The following is an 18,096-nucleotide window of genomic DNA, read 5'->3' as shown; positions in this document are numbered from 1 at the left end:
ACTGTAGGATATGATGGGGGGTTTTTATGTTCTGGGGCTGTTTTCTCTCTGTGGGTCCTGGGGCCCATGTTATGAACTCCAACACACAAAGACATCTTGGAAAAAAGCTTGGTTCCCTCTGCCAGTAAGCTCAAACATGCCTGAAAATGACTGAGCACATTTCAGTCTACAGGTCTCAGTCCAATGGAACACTTGGCACTTGACTCAAAACAAGACCCAGGCTCTGGGTCTGGCTTGTCTATTCCAGACGTGGAATTACAAAATACCTATTACATTGATGTCTTTATAAATTAATTGTAAACAATTTGCTATGTGAAATGTTATTCAGAATAACATTTCTTTAGAAATCTACATACTGTTAATGTAATCTGTACATTTTTTTTCTTTTATGACATGTTTTTTGTTCCTAAAATAAATATGGAGGGCACTGTAACATCTATACCTATATATGTACATACACACACCTGTTATGTATATTCATGTCTGCTACACTAATTAATTAATTCATCTAGAAAGTAATCATGCTTGCTGCTTGCTCTGTGCAAGGGGTCAGCCTATTATGCATATTTTAATTCACTGTACCACATCCTGCAATGAATCTTAGGCTATTGCACCCTCTGCAGTCTATACTCAGTACTACACTTCATTAGACCAGAATATGTTAGATATGTTGGCCTTCCAAATGGGCATGACAATCAGTCATGCTGTTTTCAAGTACACCGTTAGCAGTATACTACTAGTAGCACACTACCTGAGACTAGACTAGACCGGATGAGTTGTCTTTGCAAGGACTTGATCATCAGTCCTTCGGTGAACTTTCAGCAGTCCATGACAGTCAATGTATCTCCTCCTGGTGCACTGTTGGCTGTGCTGTGCTCCAGATGTCTGCACAGAGGTCAGATGCAGTGCCACTAGAGGGAGGGGGGGTGTGTGATGTAGGCAGATGAGACAGGGAATGGGGGTACGGAGGTGGGATGTCTCACCTCCACATCCCGGTGAAGCTGTACATGATGCTGACGCAGCGCGGGAGGCGGGGGGGCTCCAGCCCGTCCAGGCGCACCAGCAGGGAGGGCACGCCAAACAGCACCAGGTACTTCACATAGAAGAACTGCACCAGAGCCAAGGCTAGGCCACCTGGAACAACAGCAACGCTTTTGGACAGAGTAGATTGCTAAAAAACTGCATACTCCCAAAAACAACAAAAGAACCCCTTTAAAAATGAACAAGCTGATATCTCTCACAGCTGATATCTCTTGCAGCAAGTCATAAGAAATTACGCTGAGTGCTTAGTTATTTCCAGATTACTGATTGAAGCCCTTGGTTTTCAATTGGACTGTATATACCTGACACAGAAATCTGGCTTGACCTATACCTAAAATACTAGTCAAGCTAGTCATCTACCATGTTACTGTCTGTCTAGCATGTTCTGTGTTCGAGATTATCTGTAATGAGTTCTGTGTGTAACATTACATCTAAAACATTCTGTGTAGGAGGTTACAACACAATAATACATAAAACACCAGAAAAGTTATTGTTCCTCCAACGTGTGTGAGGGTGATTAATTCAGTTATTCAAAGGGTATTTAGAAGCACATGGGAGCTGAACTCGTGACAGATTTCCCCACCTGTTGAACAATGTGTGTGTATCAGCACCGTAAAGCTGACTGCAGAAATTTAATTTACATTTAGATAGCCTTTAGAGGAAACAGGAGCACAGGTGAATGGCATAAACACATTTTTTGCACATTCGATATATTGGGCTCTAAAGAATTTCAGATCCTTTACTATACTTTTTCCCATGTGAATGCTGAACTTTAGCTGCACTTCCTGCAAAAGCATGTCCCAGTATTAAGCCTTTTTTCAGTTAGACTCCAAGCTGGGATTGGAGACATGCACTGTAAAAAATATAAATGGTACAACTATGCTTACATGTTGAACCACTGCACCAGAAATCTAGATAAAATATGACTGAAAAAATCATTTAAAATAGCAAACAAAGAGGACCATCAACTCTTATAGCAAATATACTATGTCCACCCATCCAGGGCTAACTGACAATGGTTTGATGGCTAAGGTTTAGGCTGCTTCGTGTCTTTATTGACTGTTCTCACATATGTCAGTTCATCAAAGTATATAGTGTCCCACAATGGCCAAAAGAAGGGAGTTTCTCTACAGCCAGGGAACACAAGGTAACAGTGCTATGAGACTTCCAACACTAAGAGGACAACCATGGCATCTTCCGTCCGAGTCATTTGAGAGGGTCTGCTACATGCACAACACTGGCACACGGAGAGTCCTATTCTCCTATTATAATCCACTTGCTGTATGCTTACATCTCAAAGATAGAATTTGGTATGCTGTGCTGTAAGCCTCACATTTTCAAAAGTAAATGTGAGTATTCCCCCGTGGAAAGTTCACAGGAGTTTGTGTTTTTTGAGAGTCAACTCAGTCCCAGAGGCAACACATAGGGGAATGACTCTCTGTCTTGTACTCTGATACGATCTGTAGAGATCAATATTCTCTTGAGTTAAATTAGTTATGGAGTGTTACTCTCAAACGGTATATTACATAAATAAACATTAACATCAATAAGGCTTTCAATAAAAAATGGACCTGAAGACCCCCACACTTTGACCTCCCCTTTGAGGTTTTAGCATAGTTAGACAGCCGACAACACAACTGTAGCACTGACATGACCCCAACTTTAAGAGGAATCACGTCACACAACAGCTTCAGTGCTGTTGTGCAGCAGTTATACACAGTCTCACCCCATACATACAAACACTGCTCGCTGCAGAGGATCAATACAATATAAAGGATTACTCCTTCAGTTTCCCAGTGTGTCATATACTGGTACTATAAAGGCTTGCCTCATAAACACAAAGGCCCATGAACTTCCCACGAGGGAAAAGCCGAGAAGCCACGACTCAGTGTGTGCCCTGACTTCAGAGTTTTACCAGATATTTCTGCAGTTACACAACAATGGGCCACTTGAGTGTGATGTAACCCCTTCTCAAGGGTGCCTTGCGGAGGCAGACTGCTTGGAATATGCTGGAGACAGCAATTCAAGTACCGGGTCGGAGCTCATCATCGGGAACAAGAGTCTGGGGGCATCATGCTCAGATCTGCAGCAAAATCGTATGAAAATGAAAGACGGGCAGAACAAGGGATCTGTGGACTCTGTTGCAGGACAAGGACACGGCAGACACTTTGCTCACAGTACAACAATCCTGTTGCAGAAGTCAAGGTTGTTTCAAGTTTATTTCAAGGACAAATTCAGCAGACTTACTTTAAAAATTAATTATACAACCTATGACTCTGAAAGTCAGCTCGACAGAAGAAATCTGCACCGAGCCTACTCCAACTGAAGAACCTTTAAGGTATATACTGCTGATAACCTCAATTATGGTTTTAAAAATGTGAGAGTAGTTCAACTGCAAGCAAATAAAAATAGCTGCAAGACACAAACACCAGTAATTAAGCACACCAGGTCCCCAGCAATCTCAGTAACCCAGGCCCCTATTTTAAGAGGACCACCGCTGATCTTTTAAATAGCAAACAACCTCTTGCAGACCACATCACTACTTGCAATTTCAACCCTGAACCACCTCCACCAATTCACTCAATTCCTCCTACAGCTCCAGCGCTAGTGTTCATGTGCAGCTGGTCTCAGGCCAGATTGATGGAGCTGGAACTTGGAACTGAAACTCCAAACGGCTTCATTCTGTCTACATTTTTGTCTGTTGCCTTTTAAGAGGGTCTTAAAGATGCAGCCCCAAGTCACCTCTGACTGTGGTGTCCCTCAAGGATCAATTTCAGGACCATTTTTGTTTTCCATTTACAAGTTGGCCCTCAGAGATATCCTTGTAGATACAAGTCCCCATCTTCGTAATTGTGTTGTTTTGTCAGCAGTTCCTTTCACTGTTACGTAAATGTTACGCAGCTTGTTCATCAAATTGACATATCGGGCGTCATTATTACATGACTGCCTCTTGGACATTACGTGCTGGATGCCAAAAATTTTCCTTCAGCCAAACACGGGTAAACCTGGAGTCCCTTTACTAGGCTCTGAGATACAAAGTAAAATTCTTCAGTCGACTCTGGACCCTGTCTTCCCACACTAGTCTGAGATGAGAAATATGGGGGTCACGTTTGATGCAAATTTGAGCTTTGTCAAAGTATCACAGACTTATTATTATCAGCTGAGAAACACAGCCTAAATTAGGTCCTTTTTATCTTTTAATGATGCTGAAACTGTAATCCATGCTTTTATCTCGTCAAGGCTGGATAATTGCAATGACCTTTTATCCTGCCTAAATGCATAGGCACTGTCCCACCTTCAGGTTATTCACAACGTTGCTGCCAGACTTTTAATCAACATGAACCAAAGAGCCCATAATACCCATAATACCCAATCTTGGCACCCCTGCAATGGATTCCTGCGGCTGGCATCCAGAGTTCAGTTTAAGATTCTTTTAATAACATGCAAGGCCACTGAACGCATTTCTGAGTTGCCGACTCCATACATGCCCAGTAGACAGCTTACACCCTGAGCCTAAGGTCTGTTTAATGTCCCACAGGTCTGAAAACAAAGGGCGCCCTGGGTTCCTCTACATAGTCCCCCAAATTATGGAACGCAATGTCTGATTTATTAAGAGTGCACAGACAGCCACAAAATTCAGGACACCTTTAAAGAGACATATTTTTAAACATATTTTTGAATTGTGTTGTTGCATCAGTACAATGGTTTAAAACATAATTTTCCTGAAATGTTACAGTTTTTTATTTGCTTATTCCTCCATTCCTCAATTTCCGCCTTTTAATACCATTCATACTGCTACCAACAATCTCCCGCAGTATAATAATGAAATGCGCTCGGATTGTCTTGACATGAAAACCTCCCTACAATAAAGTTTTATTGTTACATCGTTATTATTACAGCGTCGTCAGAGTGATGGGAGCGCAGTCAGGTTTGTGTGCAGTAGAGCAGAGGTGTTCACAACCACAGCCTAAGTACAACACTGTGAGAGTAATGGAAGAGCAGTCAGCATTCACGAGTGCCAGAGCAGAGGTGGACTCACCTAGAGCCCAAGGCGGCAGGATCTGTAGGTAGGTCTCATTGCTCTGGACGGCATGCATGTACATGAGGTGGATCATCGTCTCGGCCACGCCCCACCAGGTGCAGATTCGGGCAGCGCTGGCCAGGAAGGGGAGCATGTCCGGCTTGGCAGCACTTCCGTTAGGCCTCTGCATCTGTATGCAAGTTTAGTGTGTTAAAGTCAGTAAGCCAGTCTGTAACCTTCAACTCCGTTTAGACAAATGTCTTCAGAGGATTTCCACTCAAATCCGCTTAATATTTTACATGACTTCTAATTGGCGTTTTAAGGATACATCGAAGATTTAAAGATGATTTCAACTGATGTAATAGCTGAATTCCTGTGAAACTGGGATACTTTGATGATGGAATTGCAAGTGGAAGTACTTTTTCAGACAGATTTCAAAATATATTGTGTGTTTTGTCTATGTAGTTTCAACTGAAATTCTAACTATCCAGTAGAAACATTCATTAAAACATCAGCTCCTCATGAACCACTGGGCCTAGCAACACAAAATTATACAAATACAGTATTTAGCATAGAAAATAAACTGCTAAAATGGTGAAGCATCACATCACCTCATTACCCCCTTGCACTGGTATCTCCAGTTAACACAGTACATCATGCCTGGCAGATATGCTCAGACATAAATATAAAAATGTTAAGTAGTGCAGAGTGGTGTCCATAGGAATAAAAAGATACTACATTCTTTTCCTCTCGAGGGTAGGGTAAAGACCTGGAATGTAATAAATAATGCAAACAATTTATTCCAAGAGAGTGCTCTTTTTCAACTCACTCACTGTGAAACCCACATTCTCTCCTTCACCAGTCTGAGTCCTGTCTGTATATCAGAGGGTATTGGTGGTATAATACAGATAATTCTCCTTTCATCAGTGGCAATACACAGCGAAACCAATGAGCGCAGCTTGTGGATCTGATGCAGCTGGGAAATAGCATGGCAGGATCCCACCTCCTCCACTGTGAGAAGCAAGAACTTAAATCAGAAATCCAACACCAACTCGTCTCATGAATTCATAAATCAAAATGGGGCATTTGCCTCCGCGAGCACAATTCCTCCGGTTCAGCTTTTGTTGCGAGGCAGCCACTGATCTCCTTTTTGGCCTCATCAGATCCCATTATCCCTGCTGGAAACGGCACTGGAAATATTACACACAATTCACTCCTCCAGAGCTTTTCACAATATCACTGATAATTCAGAAGCATGGACCTGGAAAATCCCAGGCAACACAGCTTTTCAGTTTTTTTTTGAGGGTTTGCATTAAAAGACATCTTGGGTTTTTGTATACTATTTCAAATACCATTTGGAAGTAGTTCCAGCACTAGTCCCCTGCACACCACTGATTCAGCAGACTCTCCAATGAACTGCAGAGCTCCCTTTCTTACAAGAAATCCCCTCACACTTTCACCGGAAATTTCTCCACACAGCTCTCCACACACTGCCTGGATGTAGACACAACAGTATCGAGCTAGATAATTAATGCTGCGTTCAGTTGAGGCAGGTGAAGACACTGATGAGTTACAGTACCAGACATGTCAATGTGGCACCAAAGCCATTCATCACTAAGAGCCTACCCCATCACAGCCAAAGCACCCCGTAAGCACTACATTCAACCTCCAAAGCACGCTGGCCTTACAGCCAGCACTGCCTTCAGCATATGAAAGGTGTACATGAAATGTTTGACAACCCGGTCTAAGCTGTTTCTTGTTTTCAAATGAAGGTTTTGGGAGTGATTCCTTGAATCCAATCAAGTGCGGGGGCATTGCCTTTCCAGGGAAATGCGCTCTATGTGTCAGCAATGCGACAGACCATTTCAAAGCAATTTTTGTGTACTACGATGTCACAGTGGGGTCAAAGGAAAAAAAAAAAGAAAATGTGTTCTACCAAGTTTTTCCAGGGCACACCTAAAATGTAACATGAAATGTTCTTTGTTCCTTTGAATTACTTCTGAATTCAAGTCAAAGTAATACATACTGTTGAAAATCCTTTAACATTTTTTCATTTAAAAATATAACAATTACCGTGCATAAATGGGAATACTATGCTATTATCTCTAAAATGTTACTTTTTCAGTATGCTTAGAGTTTTGATATTTTAGATGCGTTTATCTGACACAAAGGAGCTCACATTTTTAGGGGTCTCATCATGATAATGTCAAATTGTTTTGGTGAGTGTAGAAGGAGTGTTCATGCAAGATGATTTTCAGGCATTTATCTGGAAACCTCCTACTTACAGCTCAAAGTGTGAATAAAAATGGCCTAGCAGAAATTGAACGCATGCAGACAGGAAACATTCAACCTTGGTGCTCTGTCTGCACTAGCATTTCTGGCATGTACTGTACGAGCACGACTGGTTCAAGCTCTAGTGAAAACCTGTTAACATTTGAGCTATATTCTGTGGTTTTTTAGCCGTTATTAGCTGCCAAATAACTTAATGGTAAAATTCTCACCTATCACATCAAGTACTGAAAACTGAAGATGGGCCCATTGTGGCATTCATCATCGTGAATGCCTTAGACTTCAACAGCTATTTTTATGACAATATTTTATTAGCATTGCTTGAAAGCAATTGATTGATGTAGAATCTCTCATCTTTGGGACAGCAACAGCAAGATGATACAAAAAAATAAAAAAAAACTACACAGATAAATACAAGCTTCCTGTGACCTTGCCCTTTGACCTTGTGTCTTGAATATTAACACAACTCAGGGGACAAGCAAGGACATTTTTGCCAATTGTGTCTGAGGATGGAAATCACTTTTGTGATGAAAAGAGAGGTGGACTAAAGGACACAAGGACAACCATATAACATAATTGTGGTGGGATCTTAAATGGAAGCTGGGTTAATTCACTTATTTTTAATACTCAAAGTTAATGAAAAGGAAGGGAATAGTTATATGCCACATACAGTATCTGTATGCTCTCTAGTAAATAATGGGGTTCCGCCCATTAACTGTATGTGGTGTTTTGAGAGGAACAAAAGGATTGAGGGCTTTGTTTGACAGATTGTTCCATTTTTAAATCTGTAGCCATGGAAACGTATTCAAATTCTTGTGCCGCTTCTGATTGTGTTCAGCCACAGTTCATTATGCAATACAGCGCATTACTTTACTTGCTTATGACCAGAAACACCAAACAACTGAATATGATTAATCAGTTAAAACATAAATAAAAATATGATTAATCACCCCCAGCTACACTGGCACTGGCAGATTTTTTAAATACAAAAGCAAACTCAGTGTTTACAATTTATAATATTTATAAATTTCATTTCTTAGGCTTGGAAAACCTTTTTTGCATTATTAAAAAATGCAGGACATCAAATCACTTGAGATACTACAGTGTTACTACAGTTTTGATTCTTTTAGATGAATTCAGATTCATTACTGCCTGTTTAGAGCATTCAAATACCAATAGCCACCACCCATCCAATACATCATACATGAAAGAAGAAGGGAAAATGATTGCCAGACAACATCCACATACTGCCTTGCTAAAATTAAGAGAAAAGCAGGCATTTCTGCCTTCTTATTGATGACCTGTGATGCAACCAGTCAAATCCTCACCTGCTGGGTGAAGTCCTGGAAATTGACAATGGGTCCATTGTAGAACAGTGGGTGATAAAAGGTATAGGCAGCCAGCCAGCAGAAGCGCGTGAAGCTTCCTGCCTCCAGGGGGCGCCAGCAGTGTTCCAGGCTGTAGCTGATGGAGCGCAGGCAACAGACAGCTACGCTGAAGAGTAACAGGTAGTACTCTGCCTCCGTCTCATACCAGTCTCTCTAAAGGAGCAGGAAAACATAGCATGAAGACCTCCATTAGCTGCAGCCTTCCCAAATGCAGGCAGTCTCCGTGTCACAACAATCCTGTGTACAATAATCCCAATTTACGACATCTATACAAAGGCCACCACTGTTTTCTGACACAAAATCCTGACAAAATTTGGCAAAAATGTCAGTGACATTGATTCCTGAAGTTTTTATATGGCCAGATTAAAAAAAGATTTTAAGAATAGAACAGTAAGAAAAAGACAATGGAATGGTAAGAATAACCTCCTATTGTGTAGCTGTTTTTGTCAGAAGAAAACTATTTTATTGCCAGATATGAATAAACGTGTAGGAGGTTATGGCAGATCCTTCCACTTAAAAAAGAAATAAAACATGAGGAGTTTAAAATATCCAGTGCCAGATGCTGGCTCATATAAAAACCTACAGCTTGTCAAAAACCTGGTGGATCACTGCCAATTCACCCATGTATCTAGCTACAAAGAGCTCACCAGTGCACCATTTACAGACAGTATTAAATGAAATACATAAACAATTAACAGTTTTCTCAGTAGCACTGAACAAGTGAGCAATGATCAATACACAATGCTCCATGTCTAAGCAATGCTGGAGAAAGATCCCCCCCTTGAATACAGCTGTTCTACTTCATTCTTTGCCAGGCAGCCCTGAGACTCTATCCTATCTCTAACCAGCTCAACCCCTTTAAATCTGGCCTTTAGAGGTGCAAAATAGTGATGGTGGAGTGATGCTTCATGATCCCCAAAATGGGAATAGCTACCACCTGCTATCACTGACTCACTGATTGGAAGCAATCACAGTATTTGGCAATGAGCTACGCAGTATTTAAATTGGTCCGTACAGGTTTGTGACGGATGGAACACAGTAGCTCCGCCCATTCCGGATTTCCGAAAACGTCACTCTTCCATCGTGAAAGTAATGAACAAATCAATGATTTCATACATGAAGCCCAGAAACAGAGAGCCAGCTGTGAAAATTGTGCCATTATCTAGATTACCAAAGCCATCATTTATACATATATTGCATTGCTTTCTCATAATAGCACAATTAAGATAGCTGAGAGTGATTGTGTAATCACCCTGTAATGTTGTTAGTTTTATTAAATTAAAGGAAATAAGAACGCCTCACATACACAGAAGAGGGACCAGCGCTATTTCATCATTTTGGACAAAATATGGTGTCTAGAATTTATTCCATTCTACTTTCGTCAGTCCTATGGCAATACCTTATGGTCAGTCTAAAAAAAAAAAAACAAAAAAACACAAAAAATGTAATAGCAATTTTTACTACAAACATTCCATTATTACTTTTTCTTCAGTACATTTTCCCTGAATTTTATTTTCTTCTAAGTTTAAAGGGCAAAAGAATAAAGAATAAAAGCTGTTATTTGTGTGGTCACAGATGTGCAAATCCTACGATCTTCTACAGGACTAATCCTACGGGCCCTTAGGGGCCAATAAAACACAATATAGCTTCAGTATATGAGGTCTAACTTTAAATACGGCTTCTGTTTAATTATGCTCTGTCCTTATTTATGGTCAATGGGAGCTGCCAGGGGCATATCAAGCCTTTTTCACAGTGCTAGTATGAGAAAAAAAAATCACAAAGAGCACTAGTTACCCAAGCAACTTTTGCCTAGGATCCTCTACTTAATTAAAATGTCAATCCTGCATAGTAGAAAAAAAAAATCATTTTACAGCACACACAGTAGAAACCGCTTAATCACGGAGGCAATCCGTCCGCCAACATTTACAAATGAGTCTCAAATTGTTAGGCTGCCAGCTCACAGGGAAAAAAATCATTTTCAGTCTTTGCCCAGTCCTGGGTGCTATTAAAATACAGTTTCAAATGAAATTACCTTATGCCTAAAAATAACAAGCAATATCTGCCTCTCCTAAATTATAGAAAACTGCCTATATAAAATTCACTGCCAATGCTTCATGTCTGGATTTCAATTTTATTCCAGAGAAAAATGAATGTGATTATTTGTTAGTTCAAAGAGCTACTTCAGTTTCTTCAGAGGTATTGTTTTTCTTCTCACATTTTTGACTCAGATAAAATAATAACAACAACAACAATAATAATAATAATAATAATAGTAATAATAATAATAATAATAATGGTCGACCATAATAACAACCACTATTATTAAATCAAATTAAATCAAATTGCTTTTCAATATGGATACCCACTGTTTTACATTTATTGTAGTATATATATATATTGAAGTATTCCTATAGATGAAAACCTGACTGATTTAATCAAAATTATATCCAAAACTCATTGAAAAAATTCAACTATATCCTTTCACCTCTTTCCGTAACTCTAACATCATCGATCATCTCAAAAATATAAACAAACTCGCTGAATCATGCAGCGGTTTCCTCTTCATTATTATCTCTAAGGCACTCCAAAACCAAAATTTGCCAATGTAATCAAAGTGTGCCTCTACAATCAGCAGTAACAGTTTTGTAAACTGTTAACAACCAAGAGCCTCCACCATTTTTGTGTGCTGTAATACTTCCTGTGCATGTACACTACACACTGGTCAGGATAACACCATTTATATTAGTAATAACAGGCTGGGAATCAGATGATGCAGAGCTAATCATATATACTTCATACAACTTCATACATGTCATAACAGTGCACAACTACTGCATCCAGACATGAGAATCAGAGCTGTTTCTTACGTAGCTTTTGGGCTTGTACGTTGATCAGCTACGTGGGTTCACAAAGTCTCATTTAAATTACTGCCCCACGTGCGAATGGTATCAATTCCACACAATCTCAGAGATGGGAACTTGTGTGTACTATGTGTTCAAGACAGACAGTTTAATCCAACTCAGCAATATCTGAAAGTTACAATTTATCATTGGAGTGATAAGGAACACAGGAAGCCTACATTACAATGCAGAAGGATACGGGCACACCACCAGCACTGGCACGGTGCAGACAGCCTCACCTGCAGGTCCTCCAGCGCGCCCACGTGGAGGGAGGCGAGCAGCAGCAGGGCACAGGTCCAGGAGAGAGCCGGCCTGCGTAGCTGGGCCACCGTGAAGGACAGGCAGGTGTGCAGCACGACCACACCCACTCCTCTCGCACCCAGCGTGCTCCAGGCTGCTAGCACGCCATACGCGGTTAGCACCGCCACCCTGCGCTGGAGGTTAAAAAAATGCCAGCTGGAATTTAACAGGCCCGTAACGGTGGTGATGCATGGGTAATTCGCTCTTTGTGCTCTTTTTTACTGCCAGCCATTATAGCTAGCCTGAAGCCAGTAAATGCATGGAGATACTGTGCAGTACAGTATTAAACAATTGCAGAAGAGAGTAGTTCTGGACTGTGACTCTCTCCCCTTTATCAACTGAACAAACTGAGTGGACATTTTACCTGTGGAATAAGGATGCTGGCCAGCCTTGAAATAACTGCATGGCCCAGCAAAGTCCATAGCAAAGACTTTTTGGCCCAGTCGCTCCAGAAACTCCACTCAAAGTCTGTGGGGTCCTGACAAAAAGAACATGAAAGTGGCTGTATCGCTACTGAAATACCACTTATAGTACTTGTAATGCTACAAGTAATATTATTAATGAAACACTTCGTATTAAACAAGTATTTTCTGTTTCAAGACCACCTGGCCTTGTTCTCTAAAATATTCACTCTTGGAAAGTGTCTGGTAGGATCAAGTTTTTATCTATGAGGTTTTCAGGGGTCATCTTTTGTACTTGCTATGTCAAATCAAAATTGAACACTATGAAATATTTCACTCTTCCAAATATTTATGGACTTTGGAACTCAAACCATCTTACACGATTCAATTACATACACAATTTAAATGATAACAGGTATAATAGCGTTCAGAGAGCAAGTCTTGGTGAATTTTTAAAGATAAAATGTTGCTGCTCTTGAAATTTGATGTCTTCCAGCATTGTGTGGGAGGATTGAGCACTTTAGTGCTCCACCAAAGACTCTCAGCCCCTCACTCAGTCAGTGAATAGGCTCACATAATACTGTATATCCCTTTGAAAAATTACACCCTTTGCAGTAAGCCCTCGCAAGCCTGAAGAAATGGTATCTGTACAGAAGTACCCTTGATAATTTATCTGCGGCAGTCATTTCTTTGACACCTCTCCTCAGAGCCAGCCAGACACAGAGCTTTATATTGTCTTCCTCATAATTTCTATGTTAATTCTGACTATGCATCAGTCAGTATGTATCTTTCTGGCAGATACTAAATTATGCAGTTAATGCCTCAGGTGGAAAATGTTCCGTGTTATTGCTGAACTCTTTCACCTTAAATGGTGCAGCAGCCTCCTACTATTGCAGATCTGTTGCATTTAGATGGCATATTGCAAATAAAAATTATTAAATATATTCAAAATCAGAATTATCACTGCCCCAATATGGTTATTAATAATAGGATACTATTCTCTTTCTCTGTTCTCTTTAGCAGTTGTTAATTTCAGTCACAGTGTCATTAACTGTTGTTAATGAATAGCTTACTAAGACTCATAGTGATAGAAGAAACCCTTGGAGCAGACTTATCACAGTGCTGGTTAACTCCTAGACTCTAGGCAAAATAATGAACCTAAATGGACTGATGGCTTTCTCTTATCATCATTCTTGTCAACTTTTCTTTGTTCTTATATTCTCTTTCATATCTATCCTAGAAAAGTACAGCCTAGGTGACTGCTGAATGTTGATCCAATGACAAGCTAATGGTTACGACTCACTAGAACATACTGAAGTATCTTGCCATTCATTACTACACAAACATTACACAACTTCCCTTAAGTTTATATAGCCTAAGACTGCTGTTTCATACCTGAGCATGTATTATCCAGCATACAACGACTCTGTAGTGGGTTCACTGGTGTTTAAGGAGCAAGATCAAAAAGGGGGATCTGTGAAATATTATGAATGTAAACATACCTGGACTTTCAGTCTAAAGTCACCTACAGTACAGTAGCTTTGTGACACTTATATTTCTACCTTGGAATACAGTCGCATTGCTAACCTAGCCTTACCTTTTTGAATCCCCAAATCAGAAATCCTTTCTGCAGTTCAAATTCTCTCCCCAGTCCATCTTCATATTCTGGCAAACAAAGGGGAATCAAAGGGAAGTTGTGCCATTTATAAGATCCATAATCACAATAAACCAGGTATGGAGGCCTCATAAATGCATGGTTCTTAACGCCAGCAAGGAAATGGTACTGAACACCAGAAAGAAGGAAAGATTTATTAGTATAGCAATTGGACATTAAAAGCTCTTTTAAACAGGTTCTTAATTGGTAGCGTTTTTTTTCATATTCTGTCATGAAATTTAAAAGGGACACGTTAAGCGCAACTTTTTTTGGCAAACTTTCTTCTCTGCAAAAAGCCAAATGTTAAGGCGAAAGAATCACCTCATCCGAGTTCACCGGGAGCCCCGTCAGAAAGCGATGGGAGAGTGGAACAAAAAAAAAAAAGCATGTGGGGTCTGACCGCTAATCGCTGTCATCTGTCCACCCATTCGTTTAAACTCTCTTTCTCTCTGGGGTTTATTTCAGTCTGGGCACTGTTCCGCAAACGCTGAGGGGCGCTGGCATCTCAGCGGCAGCTGCCGAGCGTTACCGACTCTTTCCTCACTGGCCGCCCCGAACGCAGCCCACATGGGCTACCGGCGGCCGTCAAAGCTAGACTCTGACAGAGGGACAGGAAGTGTTACCGGCCCTGTCAGTACTGTGCCGTCCACTCCTCTTCCTGCAGACAGGGCACTGTGGAAAGGGCTATCGTGCAGAGCTCATTACACACAGTCAGGGCTCACCTGCCACTGCGCCCAGCACCACACCACTCTTTTCATCTCATCTGACTCCTGGGGGGATTAAATCCCACAGGACCTGAAGATTGCAGACTTCAGACTGAAGTTTTTCTCCTCCCTTAAACTTTGGCAGTTGCTGTTTGCTGAAAGTGATAGTTGGCTCCTTTGTACCCTTCGGGGAGGTGGCAGTGGGTGTCTTGTAGGGCTACAACAACTACTAAAGCTATTCAACTTCACCAATTAAAACATTTCCTCACTTAGAAATGTGACATTCCAAATGTATGACAACATTCTGCATGGACTGAGGTCCTCAGCTGATGATCAGTCAGACCTATCCCATAGTAAAAGCACTACCGGTACATTGGATTGTGTGACAACACCCTTGTGTATTGCAGTGACAACTGAAAACAAGACATGTCTGGATGGTAAGATTTTTAAAATTAAATTGCTTGTCTTTAGTTTCTGCAGAACGTTAGAGAACATATCCTTCCCAGCTGCACCTTTTATACAACAAGATGCCAAAAAGCTGTGAAGATTTGTGGCATACCATTTTTTCTGTCTTATTTCTCCAGTGTTACATAGTCTTTCACTATATAGTACGAGAACAAATTTACAGTATTGTTCTGAAATTTCTGACGTGCACACACACAGTATGGTACCTGTGCAGCACTATTGCCAAAATTCCTCCCTGTGAAACAGGGAAGGAACTCGTAAACACTGCACTGCCATATTTATATGCCCTATTACTTGAAGACTTACAGGTATGATTGCACTACCCCTTCCGAGAAGACATGACGTCTACAATGCAGCTGTGCTCGAGATTGTAATGAATGTCAACTAACGTCCGTCATACTCGTACCACACCTTTAACGTCGCCTCTTTATTTATTTCCTTCTTAATGCTCCATTTGATCTAATGCTAGTAACTGAAATACTAAAGTATCTGAGGGGCATTTGAGTGGGAACAAGCAGCATTACGGTAGTTCATTCATTAAGTCAGTGATGTTTCTGGTGAACAACATTACAATTTCTGCCCAGTAGCTTAATATCAGAATTAATAAACCACTGATTTTTGAATTAATATAGCATCCTGTATGAAGTATTTTAACAAATAATTTTATCTTGATTAATACTGGCCTGGTATTTTGATAGAGTATCAAATAGCTTCATTATTCCCATTTCATTTATATCTGCTCCTTTTATTTGCATATAGCTGCCAAAACTCAAATGCTACAGCCAGACTGTGGAGCCAGGTACTGTCACAGTATTGATGGTCATCAGGGAGTCCCTCTGTAACTCTGCAGACAGCCCAGAATGGATCCCTCTATTCTGCATTGCGGTGTCAGTCGTTTTTCGCTCTCTCCCTTTCCCGGGGCGGCCACCTCATCTCCTAAACAGAAGGCATTCCTGCGTGGTGCAGCGAGCTGGAAACTTACTGCACCATCACCTCCGTTCCAGAGCAGCCAGACAAACAGTACTACAGCTCCCCCTTGTGGACGTGACAACAACAGTATTTTCTTTTCTGTTGTTTCTTTATTTTGAATAAATTAAATTTTCTGCTCTTGAGTCCATGTTCATGTAACTGAAGTTCTATTTCTGTATGAAAGTAAAAAAAAAAATGTGAATGTGAAGAAGCACTGTACTGCAATTTACCTCCATGCAACTGACCGCATCTAGTTTAACAGGCTGACATTGTTCTGTGCATTTGCACATCATTTCCAAATACAGTAACAACAGCAATAAAGATGATGACATTCTACAAAAATTCTACCTGAGATGACATGAATGTTCATCACTGAACATACTGGATTTTATCAAACAAGACTGTATCTGAGCCATCTTAGCATAAACCCACATCCAGAATCATCCCGGCTGCCTCAGAGGTTCTGTAGACACCCAGGACTGGCATATCCCCCTTGGTAATGCAGGGAGGCTAACGCTACAGTGCCAGTCACCTCATCCTCATGTTAGACATAAATTATTCTTTAAGTTTCATATGTAGATATGTTGGGTAATCCGACTGTCTCAGATCTTAGGGGAGAAAACACAGAGGTACTTAAATGCATACAGATGGAAGCTACTAGAAAAGCCTATAAATAGGCTAAACAAACTGATTAAGGCTTGTTTGGGCAAGAGGGGAATGGTTATTTTCCTTTGGTGTATAAGGATATATGCCTGGAATATGGAGCATTAAAGTACATTATTATTATTATTATTACTATTATTATATGGCACATTTCATGGGTCTCAAAGCCCTTTAGAGTGAAGGCTGACCTCAACTGCCATGCATGCGTAGCACTGAATAGTATATGGCAGCCTTTTTAGCGGACTACAATCATTACTTGAGATGGACAGGCAGGGAATTATCTAGTCATTAAAAACTGTGGGATGATCTGATAGCCACATTGAAAGAGACAGACTTACAAAATTGCTTTGTCTGTGTCTGTGTCTAATTCAATGGAAACCCTAAGATAATACCACTAATGTACTTGCTGCAGTTTCAACTCTTAAGTCAAAATGGCCGTTGTTACATTTAGTTTTGCCTTGAGGGTGCCCAGGAGAATCACACTGACTGGTTTTCCAGCTATTCTGGTCCTGTGATTTTAGCCTCCATGATGATTATTTTATCACTTTATTAAGTGGCATATAGCCTTGCTTTCTAATTGAATTCAACAGAGGTTTTCCGGTCAAATGACCTCTCAGATGCTCACAGGGACCATGCATTTTCCTCCTGACAGCATAGGCAAATATGTGAACCTAGGCTGTATAAACTCAAGCAAGCAAAATCAACTCATCATCAGCATGAAACCCATTACAGCCATGGACTCCAAAGGGGTGGGATTAAACGGGGAATTGAATCAGCAGGGTATCACTTACAAAAATGTTTTTTTTTTTTTTGAAAATCACGTTTCCATTACTACTGTAGTGTCTTGGCTCATTCATGATCCAGAATAACCATTTCTGTTTTAATCCGTGAATCGTGTCCAAACCTTCCTGAGTATATTTCAGTGGTTTATTCAAAGTCATTTCGTAATTATCTGCATCACATGAAAGTTTATACATGTGTTGGAAATTACATGCGTTGTCTCTGAACTAAGATAGGCCATTACAAGTGATATTCACATCTTACCTTTCGAGAATCTGTGCAGCTGATAAAAGGAGTGTAAGTGTGAACCAATGGATAGGAGCCAGTAGACCCTTATTTCCCAGCATGGCAAATCTGCAATTGGATGCTTGGGTCCCATTGCCGGCAACAGTGTTCCGGTTTCCCTGCAAGCAGACACCTCATACTGCACAGTCGCGCTACACAAAACAGTGATGGCATCGATTCTTAAAATAACAACAAACTTTACACAGAACACATGAATATGACATATATATACATAT

General features: G+C 40.6%; 1 protein-coding gene across 1 annotated transcript in view; it reads right to left on the bottom strand.

Moving 5' to 3' along the window:
* hhat (hedgehog acyltransferase) overlaps positions 1 to 18,096 on the bottom strand; it is a 65,874-nt gene that overhangs the window by 46,963 nt on the left and 815 nt on the right. Inside the window, exons 3-9 of the mRNA XM_036547213.1 lie at positions 17,840 to 17,979; positions 13,938 to 14,005; positions 12,304 to 12,417; positions 11,879 to 12,073; positions 8,680 to 8,892; positions 5,081 to 5,252; positions 984 to 1,134 (exon numbers count right to left, since the gene is read on the bottom strand). Of these exons, the coding sequence (XP_036403106.1) occupies positions 984 to 1,134; positions 5,081 to 5,252; positions 8,680 to 8,892; positions 11,879 to 12,073; positions 12,304 to 12,417; positions 13,938 to 14,005; positions 17,840 to 17,954 (1,028 nt within the window). The 5' untranslated portion in view covers positions 17,955 to 17,979. The remainder of the gene's footprint in view (positions 1 to 983; positions 1,135 to 5,080; positions 5,253 to 8,679; positions 8,893 to 11,878; positions 12,074 to 12,303; positions 12,418 to 13,937; positions 14,006 to 17,839; positions 17,980 to 18,096) is intronic.

Source organism: Megalops cyprinoides, chromosome 15 (assembly GCF_013368585.1).
Source record: "Megalops cyprinoides isolate fMegCyp1 chromosome 15, fMegCyp1.pri, whole genome shotgun sequence".
Lineage (NCBI taxonomy): Eukaryota > Metazoa > Chordata > Actinopteri > Elopiformes > Megalopidae > Megalops > Megalops cyprinoides.
This window is presented reverse-complemented; position numbering and strand designations above follow the sequence as displayed.